The sequence below is a fragment of the Rhinoderma darwinii genome, chromosome 13, assembly GCF_050947455.1.
Source record: "Rhinoderma darwinii isolate aRhiDar2 chromosome 13, aRhiDar2.hap1, whole genome shotgun sequence".
Lineage (NCBI taxonomy): Eukaryota > Metazoa > Chordata > Amphibia > Anura > Rhinodermatidae > Rhinoderma > Rhinoderma darwinii.
In genome coordinates this window covers 17,030,222-17,044,707 of record NC_134699.1, presented here as the reverse complement: position 1 = coordinate 17,044,707, position 14,486 = coordinate 17,030,222, and the positions used below count along the sequence as shown (strand labels likewise).

The 14,486-nt window shown below is 42.3% G+C and overlaps 1 protein-coding gene across 1 annotated transcript in view; it reads right to left on the bottom strand.

Annotated features, from left to right (window-relative positions):
- Positions 1–465: 465 nt before the first annotated feature.
- FMNL1 (formin like 1) overlaps positions 466–14,486 on the bottom strand; it is a 35,599-nt gene continuing 21,578 nt past the window's right edge. Inside the window, exons 17-26 of the mRNA XM_075846957.1 lie at positions 14,227–14,429; positions 13,912–14,146; positions 7,009–7,077; positions 6,839–6,919; positions 6,024–6,153; positions 5,499–5,662; positions 4,828–4,929; positions 4,274–4,357; positions 3,131–3,251; positions 466–2,097 (exon numbers count right to left, since the gene is read on the bottom strand). Coding sequence (XP_075703072.1) covers positions 1,994–2,097; positions 3,131–3,251; positions 4,274–4,357; positions 4,828–4,929; positions 5,499–5,662; positions 6,024–6,153; positions 6,839–6,919; positions 7,009–7,077; positions 13,912–14,146; positions 14,227–14,429 — 1,293 coding nt within the window. The 3' untranslated portion in view covers positions 466–1,993. The remainder of the gene's footprint in view (positions 2,098–3,130; positions 3,252–4,273; positions 4,358–4,827; positions 4,930–5,498; positions 5,663–6,023; positions 6,154–6,838; positions 6,920–7,008; positions 7,078–13,911; positions 14,147–14,226; positions 14,430–14,486) is intronic.

The window sequence follows — 14,486 nt, the reverse complement described above, 5'->3', positions numbered from 1 at the left end:
GTTTGTAAGGGTTTGTTCAAAATTATCCCCTAGAATCATTGTCCATAATACAGACCTATAGGACTGAGTGCTGCTGCCGTCCAGTGTCCAGGCGCCCAAAATTTGCTCTACCGGCAGAGACTTAAAGCTAGTCCTGACTCATAAGACTGTTTCCATTAATTGTCAGCAAGCAGCAGAGATCTTGAAAACACCTGATTATTATAAAATAGAACATCTAATAGAATGTACATTTCCCCCTCTATAGAATTAATGCCTTGGTGACCATGTACATATGTTGGTCTTAGTAACCGCATCATTTCAAGCTCCTGTGATCCATCATCCACCCGTTCCTCTGACCTCAGTCTATGACATCATCGCATAAAGTGCACTTTTTTAAATTTTATATTTTTTTACTTTAAAAAAACAAAAACGGAGATCCGGCCCAGCATAGAGAATAATTGTAGGACAATCACATAAAGACGGCCGTTTTATTCAGAATGACTCCTTTTTAATTGCGCTTTTTCTGAGTAAAATGCATAAAGTGACATAAACCACACAGTAATATACAAGGAGAACGATAAATTGACTTTCTAAGCTCAAGCGTAACTGACCGCGTGTAACGTAATTAATGAGAATTATATATAATGGATCTATACAAGGCCACAGAGCAGGCCACTATAAAATGACGGGTCAGGGCTGTGTACACTATTACACTCTAGTCGAGAGGTCTTCGATTTTTCTGATACAGAGCTCCAAATCCCCTGTAGTAACTGACAATTTAAAAAAAATAAAAAAATAACCTGCTAGCTACCACTAGGGGGAGAGGAGTTACTTTTGAGTGCAGTGTATAATAATAATATGCACAGTATGAGGGAGCATAACCTCCCTCTAGTGGTCGCTGCAGGTAGCCAATGTGTTGTCACTGCAGGAGATTTGGAGCTTTGTATCAGAATAGGCCTCTGAACACCTTAAAAAAAAAAAAAAAAAAATACAGAATTAAAAGGCGGCCATTTTAAACTAAGGTTTTGTGTAGCGTAAGTGAAAAGTAGATGTGGGGCAGTATACAGCTATATTTCCATATTTTATCTCCCGCTCCTATAGACTTGTTACACCGCTTGGTTAGCTTTGACCATGACACTTGTGCAAGGAATGAGCAACTGGTTCTTCTCCGCAGCCACCAGCCTACTGCGATGACGTGTAACCTCGCCCATACAAAGTGGTGGGGTATGTAATATGAGCTAATGTACTATATACAGAAAAAGGTACGTACATACTGTATATAGTGTGACACGTTCTATGTACACAGATTCATTACGTTAGGCCCTGTTCACATCAGCGTTGCCCTTCCATTGAGGAGTTCCCTCGGAGGCTTCCATTGGGTTAAGCCCTCAACGGAAAGGCAAACTGAAAATTTAGCTTCCGTTTCCCACACCATTGATCTTAATGGTGACGGAAACGTTATTAACGGTTTCCGTTGTGTTGACTGAACCAATAGTCGACTACGCCAACCCGACGGAACCCCGGCACAACTGAGATAAACGGAAACCATTGGCACCGGATCAGTCACCATTGAAATCAATGGTGATGGAAAAGGAAACCTTTGATTTCCGTTTGTCAGTCAGGGTCCCATTCAGATGGAAAGCTCCGACGGAACGGGACCATAGCGCAGATGTGAACGAAGCCTAAATCGTCGCTTGTTCAGAGACCTCTGCCTGTCTAATAGGACCCTTAGGTTGAATATTTTGTGCTCGATCCTATTATTTCCCCCATCAGATAAAACGGCAGGCTATAGAGCAGCTTAAGTCTATCGCCATCTTTCACCCACTGTCTGCTCAGATTTGGCTTATTTGTAACAAGTCCTATGTCGTCCCCCACATCAGGGTTTCTGAAATATAGGATTTTGGCTGCTTCAACCATTCCATGAGTCTATCTGGGTAAAAAATGCCCCAAACAATGTAATCCGTCCGCCAACTGGTGGAAATTAGCTTTAGAGACTCCACGTATCCCCATTTCCCTAGGACAGCGGTATGTCTGTGGTGCTCAAGATCGTCCCGCTGTTCTGCTTCTTCCCACTCCTCCGGGCAATGTCTGTTCTTCTGTATGGTTGGTTCCTCAGATCTGATGGGGAGGAAAAGGATTACCAAATTAAAGGCCATGTACACCTTTGACACTTTTTTGAAAAAAAATAAAAAATTGTGCATCAGTGTGATGGGTGCAACTTTCTAAATACTTTTTATTAAAAACTATTTTTACTTTTTGAGATACAGCCGCTTTGTATTCTGTATATAGAGCAGCTGTATTGTGAGTGGAGACCTGAATCCATCCGTGGGACTGACTGGGTTCAGTGATCATAATTTAGATATGATCGATTTACAAGTGGCTCCAGCGTGTCAGACATGCAGGACCCGCTGTCGCTGAACCTGTCAGTCCCACGGATCTGATGGATTCAGGTCTCCGCTTGCGCTACAGCTGCTCCATATACAGGATACAAAGCAGCTTTATCTCAAAGTACAAATAATTTAATAAAGTATTTAGAAAGTTGCAAATAACAGACATTTGTTTTTTTTTAAATAAAATTGTGCATCAAATGTGTACATAGCCTATAAAGTGGACATTAGAAGTAGAACAGCATAAAAGTCCTGAATGGGAATTTTTAGTATATAACTCCATTTGCTGCCCCAGTGAGGCTCACAATTTAATTTCCCAATCTCTGCCACACACCAATTCAACAGGTACCCAGACCCTCCTCTACCACCCCTGGGATCATCCGGGGAAACTGGTCTATCAAAGCTTCTTGCTTACACAGAGCTCTAAGATATTGGGGTGTTTCCTTGCAGCATCTCTTTGTTTGGGGGACGCCGCTCTCTCTAAAAGGCCATATGGGGATGACCATAGTTTCATTTTAAATTATGGTTATGTTTTTGGAATTCTGGACAGTCTTAGATCTAATGCCAAGTATGGGCACATTTACACAATATAACGGTGCTTCTATTTCCAAAATCACTTAAGACCTCATGCACATGGCCAACTGGACCAAATTTTGTCTGATCCAATGGTGGCTAAAGTCCCTTTTTTTTTTTTTTTCTCTTTTCTTTTAATTGGTTATTTTTGCAGTTCCTTCCGTAAAGAGAAGTTTAGTAAATGTGTTCACCTGTAATGATGTCTTCGATCGCCCAGTTTTCCTCATACACCCGCGGCTCTTTCGTCTGCAACTTCTTGTTCAGCTCTGCCATCAGATTGATCTGTGGTTTTGGGGGTTTGGTTGCTGGAGACTGAAATCCATATAAAAAATACTATTAAATCTTTTTGTTGGAACAGAACTGAAGGTTCCGGCACAGGATGCAGTAAACCGCTTGCGTGGGGTTTTTTTTTGGGCGCACGGTAACTACCGCATCACGTACCGGCACAATAAATCTTCTTTACGAACACAACAGGGCAGTTTTACTGCTTAGGACTAGATGCACCAAATTGATCACAGTGGCCCCTGACAACTTTTCTTGTGCCAACATCTTGGCACATTAATGCACGCCCCTCCAGTTAAGCCACACCGCTTGTTGAGCGAGACGCAAAAAGAGTCTAACCGTATATAAAATGTGGCGCATTTTGAATAGTAAATCTTCCCTAATATTGCAATAACACCATACACTCAGATATTTTTGCATGCTCTGTAGTTTTGTATGGAGAGCCGCAGGTTGAAGACCACGATTGTTGATGATCCAGTTGTTGTAAAGCAATGAAGATTTTTGCGTTCTTTTTAGGATTATGGACTATATATCTCTAAGGCCTGGACTACACCTACAGCTCTGGCACATAAACGAGATCGGCCCGTGAAAAACGGGTCGAGTGTCGACTGGATTTTCCGGCCCGACCGCGGTATAGGTGAGCGGGAGTCCTAGCATCATAAATGTCTACGATGGCAGGAGTCCCTGCCGTCCCACGGAACTGCTGTTCCATACTGAACAAAACTATACCGTACGGAACAGCAGTTTCGTGGGAAGGCAGCGACTCCTATCGGACGCCAGGAGTCCCGTTCATCTGTACCGTGGTCGGGCCGGGAAATCCAGCCAATACTCGGACCGTTTTTCACGGCCCGATCTCGGTCGTGTGCAAGAGCTGTTAGAGACTTTTTGTAGCGCGAGTGATTGATTGCTGCAGTCCAAAGTTGCATGCAATCTTGTGGACTGCAGCGGTCACTTAATAGTTCCCATCAATCAGTAGCACTAAAAAGTCTCGGTGTAGGGCAGGCCTAAGAAAGGCTCATGTTGATGCATATAGAAGTTCTCCAATTACACACCACGGTTGGTTTCTCCGGAGACTGCATCTTCTCGTCGCTCGCTGCTTCCTGTTTCTTCCACGTCTCCAGATCCTGTTCCGCTTGCTGAAGACAGTAATGGGGAATATAAAATGACACCATCCATACAGATAATGTATTGTATGTACACGGTTCAATATGCAGCTCTAAAGCCAAAAGCTAGAACAGGGCCTCTCCAAAAAGTTGGCTAATTCCCAAATGCATGAAGAAAAATGTATTCATCAGTATCGGAGTTTATCCCCCCCCCCCCCATAAATAGCGCCACTTTGGTCCAATAGCTTGTGTCTGGGATTGTAGGTCAGGCTTATTTACTTGAATGAGGCTAAGCTGCAATACCAGACAAAGCCCATATACAAGAGGGGCGCTGTCTCATTAAAGAAAAAAAAAGTAAAAAACCCTTTTAAGTTTCGATTTGCTTACATTGCAGATACTATCAACAAAATCCCTTGTTTGAACCCATCTATCTACAGGAAGATATAAATCTTTCAATAACGTGATCTTGTGTATTTAGTGTCCAAGATATGAAGTGTACTTGCCTTATAAGCTCTTTCAAAGCGAACAAATATGGGGAAGAAGGCGGGTGGAGCGGTGGTCTTGCTGTTCTCGCCAAAATACCCCACAACCGTCTCATATGCTTCCTGAAAGCAAAACATGCGGAGAAATAAGGACACAAAGTATACAGGTGCAGAATATTGTATTAAAAATTAAGTATGGGCCATTTTGTAGTATGTAATTTCATACTTAGAGTCTAGGTACAACTTCGAAAGTGTTTTAAAGAATAAATAAAACATTTATTACAAATTATGTTAACTTTTTGAGATACAGCTGCTTTGTATCCTGTATACAAAGCAGCTGTATCTCGCACTGAAACCTGTATCCGTCAGGTCCGAGGGACTGACAGTCTCTGATGCAGGATCGAGCGGTTACCGATCACCTCTAAGTTCATAGTTCAAGTCTTGTCCGGGACGTCCTCTTCTAAACCCCTACCACCTCCTAGATCCAGGCAGAATTGAGATTTCTATTAGTCTCTCAACCTGTGGTACCTTGGTGGTACGAGCAGCAGGTCTAGGTTGTGTGTGTGATACCCCCAGACCATGCTTCTCTCACAGACCTCTTGGCTATGTTGGGCACTGGGACTGAATTATTGATGCGTCTGTCCGGTAGTCACTTGTGAGTCAATGTGAACAGTGCGGTATCATGTAGTCACCTGTGCCGTCTTGGAATCGGCACAAAGTCTTGTCATGACATCCATGCTGGATTTCAGAAACTCCCTGAGGGTGACGCTGTCGTCCTGCTTTGTAAATTCTTTCTGGGTATGTTCCATCCCAGTCTGGAGTGAGCGGACAGTGGACAACACGGCATCGAGAGACACTAAGGAGAGAACACATAGAAAGAAGAAGTCACCACGCTTGTTTTAGAGATTTTGAAGGTTCGCACTCATTCAAGTGGCATCCAGAGTTCCAGTATGTAGGAAAAGTCTCCCCATGTCTTGGTGGGGGGGTGGGGTTCAAATAACTTCAGCAAGATGGAACACAGTCCAAAAATATTAATATGCACTTCTCACCATCACCAGAAGCAAGAGTAAAATGAGTGAGGGGGTTTTCCTGTGGACTTTGACGGATCATGGAGTATACACCACTAGATATTTGGTTGTGGATTTTCATTGTGGACTTTAGCAATGCAAAAGGGTGGGATCGGCCTTAAATCCGCAGCATGCAATTCCCATAGTTACCTGTAGCAGCCTTTTCCAAAAAGTGCAATTCAGACTGAAAACCGGCCAAGTGTGGGTACTTCTCGTTGATTGTTCGCACCAGGTAATGCAGCAGTGTCTGTTTTCGGTCCGTGGATTTGGTATCTAGAAGCTAGTCCAAGAGAGAGAGGAGTAAGGAGGATGAATTATAAATGCCATGCATGGGAATATCTCTATGAATTGCCTATTGTAATGTAGATGAGCATTTCGATGTCCTTCATGGCATGCTGCTATGTCTGACTTTATCTCCTAGTGCTACTCAAACTGAAAAACTTTATTCGTTTTGGAGCTGCAATGTTTAAACGTTTTTTGATCAGTGGGTGGGGTGGGGGGGGGGGGTCGAGCACCGAGACCCCCACCGATCGCTAAAACGAAGCTGCAGAAGCGCTCTGATCGGCTTTCCTCGGAGCAGCGTACAGGCTCAATAGAAAGTGTCTATACACCGCTCCCTATGGAAGGGGTCCCAGCGCTCGGACCCCACCGATCAAAACTTCTGACATGTTAACACCAGTATTATAAAAAAAAAAAAAAAAAACTTTTGTCTTATGTCTGAGAGGGGCCTTCTTCCATATGACTGCTACCTCTGCCCCCTATAAAGTGACACCCCTGTTCATTGGAATATGAGGAAAGAACCGGTGGACCTCCGTATAAGAGGTACAGTATAAACCTATAGCATGCTATGGACTCCATATTACAGATCTGTACAGGAGCCTTAAGACTGAGTGATTCTCTTGTAGGGCCATACAGCATGAATGTCCAGATTACCTACTAGATAACTTCAGAGCACAAGTACTTACCGCATCCAGGGACTGGAGCCGAAATCCGTACGCTGCTCCCCTCTTACTGCTGTTCATGAAATTGCCAAAAGCCAGAACCAGCTGCCGAAAAGCGTAGAAAAGAGTTGATGGGAACAAGTGAAGTGTTGACTAATAGAGTAAGGAAGCATATACTATATACACGTTCTCACCTCAAGGATCCCTTTTAGCTTTTCTGAAGATTTGACTGAAATTGATGCAGCAATGAGGGCATTCAGTTGCTAAAGAAGAAAGAGAAAAAAAGTAAGAGAGACCCCTCTAGTCTTATTCTCAGGTTCCCAGTTTGCACATAACTACAATGCAGGTGGACGTCTACAGAACTCTCCCAGTGATCCGCTGTAATCTGTCAGGGAACCTGCCATCAAACTTATTATCCCTACGGCGCTCTCTCGCTCTCTCTTTTTGTTTTTAATGGCTTTTTTTTTGTTTGTTTTTTCTAGCATATAAAATGCACTACATACTACTGCGTTTTGGTTTGTGGCGTTTGGAAAAAGAAAACCACTGACCACAAAACTGCCTCCAACGCAGCATGCTCTGGGTATGGTGTTTTTTGTATTTTTTTTTTTAAGGCATTTTCCCATAGGCTTCTCTATAGGAATTCAAAAATGGCAGAAAAAAACCGCATGTTACATTTTAATAACGTTAGCATTTTAAAGAGTCTCTGTCACCAGATTATAAGTGTCCTGTCTCCTACATAATCTGATCGGTGCTGTAATGTAGAGAACAACCATGATTTTTATTTTGAAAAACGATCATTTTTGAGCAAGTTATGAGCAATTTTTGATTTATGCTAATTAGTTTCTTAATAGACAGCTGGGCGTGTTTTTAACTTTTTGTCAACTGGGCGTTGTACAGAGGAGTGTATGACGCTGACCAATCAGTGACCAATCAGCATCATACACTTCTCATTGTTCCAGCCCAGCTTCTTTCACTGCACAATCACACTGTGCTGTGGATCATGCTGGGCTGGAACAATGAGAAGTGTATGACGCTGATTGGTCACTGATTGGTCACTGATTGGTCAGCGTCATACACTCCTCTGTACAACGCCCAGTTGTTAAAAAGTTAAAACACGCCCAGCTGTCTATTAAGAAACTAATTAGCATAAATCAAAAATTGCTCATAACTTGCTCAAAAATGATCGTTTTTCAAAATAAAAAACACTTATCTACATTACAGCACCGATCAGATTATGTAGGAGATGGGGCACTTACAGAGCCTCTTTAAGCAGCAATTTTTTCTTTTTTATGCAGTTTAAATTGCCAGAAAAATTGTGTGGAGGAGGCCTTCACACACAGGTGCACAGCTCGTTACATTTAGGCTATGTTCACACGGTTAACAATACGGCTGAAAATACAGAGGTGTCAAGGGAAAACCGCTCCTGATTTTCAGCCGTTTTTTAATCAAACTAGTGATTGGTGTTGGTGGCTGCAATGGCAACCGGAGGCATAATAGTGGTCTCCTTGTATGCCTAGCATGGAAAACTTCTAGCGCCTGCCTGAAAGGCTTCCGTAGCCGCCGGCAAGATGGCGCTGGCTCAGGGGGTTTGCCGGTGTCCGCAGCGGTGGATGTCAGCTGTATGTTACAGCTGGCATCCACCTGTAATGGCAGGAACCGGAGCTAGCTCCGCTACCTACCATTAACCCCTTAGATGCAGCGATCGCTGCATCTTTGTGGTTGTTAGCAGATCGGCAGCTGTGCCCTGCAATCGTAAGGCTGCCGACTGCTACTATGGCAACAGGAGACCTAACAATGGCCTCCTGTCTGTCATTACGTAAGCAGATTAGGCCCTGCCCGGAGGCGAGGCCTAATCGGCTTGCTGTCAGTCAATGACTGACAGATCGAATATGTTGCACTACATAGGTAGTGCAACGTATTAGAAAAAAAATCTGACAGTTGGACCTTCTGTCCCCTAGTGGGACTAAAAAAAAAAAGTTGTAAAAAATATAATAAGACACAATCTCCCTTTTTCCCTTATCAAGTCCTTTTATTATTGAAAAAAAGAAACCATACATATTTGGTATCGCTGCGACCGTACCGGCCTAAACTATAAAAATATTTTGTTATTTATTCCACTCTGTGAACGGCGTAAAAAAAACCACTTAAAAATCAATGCCAGAATTTCTTTAGTCACTTTGCCCTACAAAAATTGAAATAAAAAGTGATCAAAAAGTCGCACGTGTCCAAAAATGGTACCTATAAAAACTATAGCTCATCTCGCAAAAAAACAAGCCCTCATACACCTCCGTCGACGAAAAGATTAAAAAGTAATTGTTCTCACAACATGGCGACAGAAAAAATACATTCTTTTTTTACAAAAGTAGTTTTATTGTGCAAAAAGTTGTAAAACAAAAGTGCTATAAATTTGGTATCGCCGGAATCGGACTGGCCCACAGAATAAAGTTAACATGTAATTTTATAACGCGTGGTGAACGCTGTATTTAATAAAAAAACAACTAAAAAAACCATGGCAGAATTGGAGTTTTTGGTCACCATGCCTCCCAAAAAATAGGATAAAAAGTGATCAAAAAGTCTCATGTACACCAAAATGGTACCAAAAATAACTACAGCTTGTCCTGCATCATATCACTAAGTCTATGAAAAAATAAAATGAGTTAAGGCTCCAATAAGTCAAGAAATAAAAATATGCGGTTGTGCAGATCAGAGGGGAACATTTCTTCTATTTCAAGAGGAGATTTATCAAGGCCATAAAATTAGGGAACCAGGAAAGGGAGGGCCCAAACATATCGGCTGGAAGCGAGGGTGCCCGTATTATACCAGGACAACACTTCCTAGCAAAATTCCCCAAACTGCAAAGGTGCGGAGTGTGGACCAAAAGGAGGATGTGAAAGGACGCCATATATCAGTGCGACACCGGCCTGTGCAGAAAGGATTGCTTCACTGCGTGTATGGATTATTTTACCCCGTTATTCTACCACCTGATACTGCCCCTGATATACTCCGCCCAGCTTACATATGCCCCACATTATAAACTGGAATTTTACTGGTATTTCAAACAGAACTACCAAACAATCTACGCTTTGAAAGCCAAATGGCGCTCCCTTCCTTCTGAGCCCTACTGCGTGCCCAAACAGCAGTTTACTTCCACATATGTCATCACCAAACCCGGGAGAACCCTTTTAACAATTTTTGGGGTGTGTGTCTCCAGTGGCATAAGCTGTGCACTACATATTTGCCAATGAATTGGCATATCTGGGGAAAAATAAAAATTTTTACTTTGCGCAGCGCATTAATTTATGGAAAATACCTGTGGGGTGAGTGCTCACTACACCCCTTAATAAATGCCTTGAGGGGTTTCTAAAGTGGGGTCACTTCTCAGGGGTTTTTTATTATTTCACATCAGAGCCTCTGCAATTGTGAACCTTTAAATGTCGCCAAATTAGGCCTCAATTTCGCATGGTACTCTTTCACTCCTGAGCCCTGTCCAATGTCCATGCAAAAGATTAGGGCCCCATGTAGGGTGACTAATTATTATGCTGTTTCCCGGTTTTAGAGAGCAGTTTTATTACGGTGGCACCAGCTGGGCACCACATATTGGCATATCTATGGAAAAAATCCCATTTTCACTCTTCAACATACTAATGTCTGCAAAACACCTGCGGGGTTAACATGCTCACTACACCCCTAGGTGAATAACTTGAGGGGTGTAGTTTCCAAAATGGGGTCACTTGTGGGGGGTTTTACACTGTTTTGGTCCCACAGGGGCTTTGTAAACGTGACAACCAATCCAATCCAGCAAAATCTGGATGCCAAATGCCGCTCCTTCCATTCTGAGCCCTGCGCCCAAACAGCAGTTTATGACCACATATGGGGTATTGCTGCACTCGGGAGAAATTGCTTTACAGATGTTGGGGTTCTTTTCTTCCTTTGAGAAAATAAAAACAATCCTTTTTCTTCAATAAGACGTAGCCTTAGCTCAATTTTTTTCATTTTCACTGCCCAATTCTAAAACACCTGTGGGGTTAAAATGCTCACTACACCCCTAGATGAATTCCTCAAGGGGTGTAGTTTCGTGAATGGAGTTACTTTTTGGGCGTTTTCACTGTTTTGGTCCTTCAGGGGCTTTGCAAACCATTCCTGCTAAATGTGATCTCCAAAAGCCAAATAGCGCTCTTTCCCTTCTGAGCCTGCCGTGTGTCCAAAGAGCAGTTTATTACCACATATGGGGTAATGTTTTATTCTGGAGAAATTGCTTTACAAATGTTGCCGTGCCTTCCCCTTTAGTCCTTGTGGAAATTAGACAAAATTAGATAAACCTACATTTTCTTTGAAAGAATGTAGATTTTAATTTTCACGGCCTACTTCCAATTTCTGCAATAGAAGTGTGGGGTCAAAATGCTCACTATACCCCTAGATAATTTCTTTAAGGGGTGCAGTTTCCCAAATGGGGTCACTTTTGCGGAATTTTCACTGTTTTGGCATCGCAAGAGCCTTTCAAACCTGACATGGTGCCTAAAATACATTCTAATAAAAAGAGGCCCCAAAATCCTCTAGGTGCTCCTTTGTTTCTGAGGCCTGTGTTTTCAGTCCATTAGCACACTAGGGCCACGTGGGATATTTCCTAAAACTGCAGAATCCGGGCAATAAATATTGCGTTGCGTTTCTCTGGTAAAACTTTGTTACAAAAAAAAAAGGAAATTTTTAAATTTCACCTCTACATTGGTTTAATTCCTGCGAAATGTCTAAAGTGTTAAAGGGAATGTGTCGCTAGAAATATTTTTTTTTTTTTTTTTTTTAGTTAAACAGTTAGTGTATAAATGATTAAACATTGTTCTAATTTTGTCACGAGTCCAGGAAATATTATAAATTAGATTCTAATTTATAACATTTCCCTGTGCTGGTCACTAGAGGGAGCAATTCCCAAAATTGCAGCATTGGCATGTGGTAAAGCAACCACATTGCTTTATGCTGCAAAATTTGAGAAGACACACTCGCCCTAGCGTCCTCAAACAATGCCCCCTCCTTTATCCTGGCTAGTGCCAGGAGAAAGGAGGGGATTGAATGTTCAAACCTCCTACACTGTGTGTCGCCATTTTTTGAGCGAACACACAGTATAGTAGGCTTACATACAGTAGTAAACACACAGTAAAAAACGAACAAACACAGACATAACTTACCTGCTCCTGCTGCCGCCGCTCCCTCCCGTCTGTCCACTCCGTCTGCTCCTAGTGCTTGCTTCAGAACACATGTCCGGAAGCCGCGACCGGAAGTAGTAATCTTACTGTCCGGCCGCGGCTTCCGGTCCACAAGAAAATGGCGCCGGATGTCACTCGGTCGAAGACCTTCCATTTGGACTGTGTGGGAGCGGCGCATGCGCCGTTCCCACACAGACGGCGTACAGCATAGAGAATGCGAACGGGAGCCGTTCCATTCACTATGGGGCTGTATGTGCCGCATTCCAGGTCTGTATGTGTCGATTAACGACACATACAGAGGAGTTGAAAAAAAAAAATGGCAGCCCCCATAGAGAAGAAAAAGTTAGAAAATAAAAAGTAAAACACACAAATAAATAATTTTTGTTTTAATAAAACACTAAAAGCAAATTGATATAAAAATATTTTTTTTCGCGACACCCTTTAAGAAACTTTCTAAATGCTGTTTTAAATACATTGAGGGGTGAAGTTTTTAAAATGGGGTGACTTATTCGGAGTTTATATATATATATATATATATATATATATATATATATATAAAGGCCCTAAAAGCCACTTCAGAACTGAACTGGTCCCTGAAAAAATAGCCTTGAAATTTTCCTGAAAATGTGAGAAATTGCTGCTAAAGCTCTAAGGGTATGTTCACACGGCCTATTTTCGGCCGTTTTTCAGGCCGTAAACGAAAAATCGGTAGCAGAACACCTCCAAACATCTGCCCATTGAAATCAATGGGAAAAACGGCATTCTGTTCCGATGGGCCGTTTTTTTACGCGGCCGTTTTTCAAAACGGCCGCGTAAAAAAACGCCCGCTAAAAAGAAGTGCAGGACACTTCTTGGGACGTTTTTGGACCTGTTTTTGATAGACTATTGAAAAAAAGCTCCAAAAACTGCATCGAAAATCGAGAGTGGCTTCAAAAACTTCTGAAAATCAGGAGTGGTTTTCCCTTAAACAGCTCCGTATTTTCAGAAGGTTTTGACTCCGCTTGTGAACATACCCTAAGCCTTGTAATGTCCTAGAAAAATGTTCAAAAAACGATGCCAATCTAAAGTAGACATATGGGGGATGTTAATTAGCGACTATTTTGTGTGGTATAACTGCCTGTCTTACAAGCCGATACATTTAAATTTAGAAAAATGCTTTTTTGCAGTTTTTCACAATTAAATACTGAATGTATCGGGCAAATTTTGCCAGTAACAAAGTCCAATGTGTCACGAGAAAACAATCTACGAATCGCTTGGATAGGTAAAAGCATTCCGGAGTTCTTACCACAAAGTGAAACATGTCAGATTTGAAAAATGAGGCTCAGTCAGGAAGGTCAAAAGTGGCCAAAGCGGGAAGGGGTTAACTGACTGCAAGCAGAGATCTTAAAAACGGTGAGGAATTAATACATAAGATATTAGAACATTTTATAACTTTTTTAATTACATAAAAACTAATTTTATTTGCTCTAACAGGACAACCCCCTTTTAACTTTAAAATAGTGTTTCCAAAAAACCCATTTAACCCCATTTTAGCCATGGGGCATTCCCATCTTACACTTTTATAGCCTATCCACAGCATATGCCAAAAATGTGGGTCCCACCACTGGTCACACAGAATTGGGGGTCACCGGAACCTCTTTCTCCCGATAGTGGTGGGACCCGCTCTGATCACATTTATGGCATACCCTGTGGCTATATCCCTATCCCTTTTTAATATTGGCTTCTACCCCTACGTTAAAAATAAAATAACCAAGAAGGAACCTTCTTCCATTCAACCCACCCATGAATGTCCATGAATGGGGTATCCGTGGACGTTTTTGTAACGTGGCTAGTGAACATACTGGCCACCTCACTCATCTGAATTGCCTTCTACGTAGTAGTACAACTATATGCACTAACCGGTGTAAGGCGAGCAGTGGTTTCAGGAAAGCTGGAGATAAAGATCATGGTGTTCACTCTCTCAGCGAGCCTAGGTATGGAGCAAAGATGAACCATGAATCGGTCTTCTGCCCCCAACTGGTCAAGAGGCTTCTCGTCCTTCAGGTACCGAGAAATCTGCTGCCTATCCCAGTCTGTTGGTAGGAACCTGGAAAGGAGCTCCAGAAAGTCCACGTTCAAGGCTTGCATATCATACCTGCAATAAAAGCATTATTAGTGACAACATATGGGGAATTGTAACCTCCGATGTTTGGGGAATCTGTTTTTGATACTTACGACTGAATGGCAGCAGTGATGGCTTCAGGGATCAGACCCCCTTTCTTGAGAGTAATGGCAAGGTTCTTGGCTCGATTTGGGTCAATTAAGGAAACTTTACTTGGCTGGTTTTGTGATGAAGACACTTTCTTTGAGAATTTGCATTGGCTTGGACCCTGGGCTTTGGTCTTAAATTGGTTCTCAAAGTCACTCATGTCCAGTTCCTGGTAATGGGGTAAATAAGAGAGAGAGTGACTGCAATGATCTTATTATACCTCCTA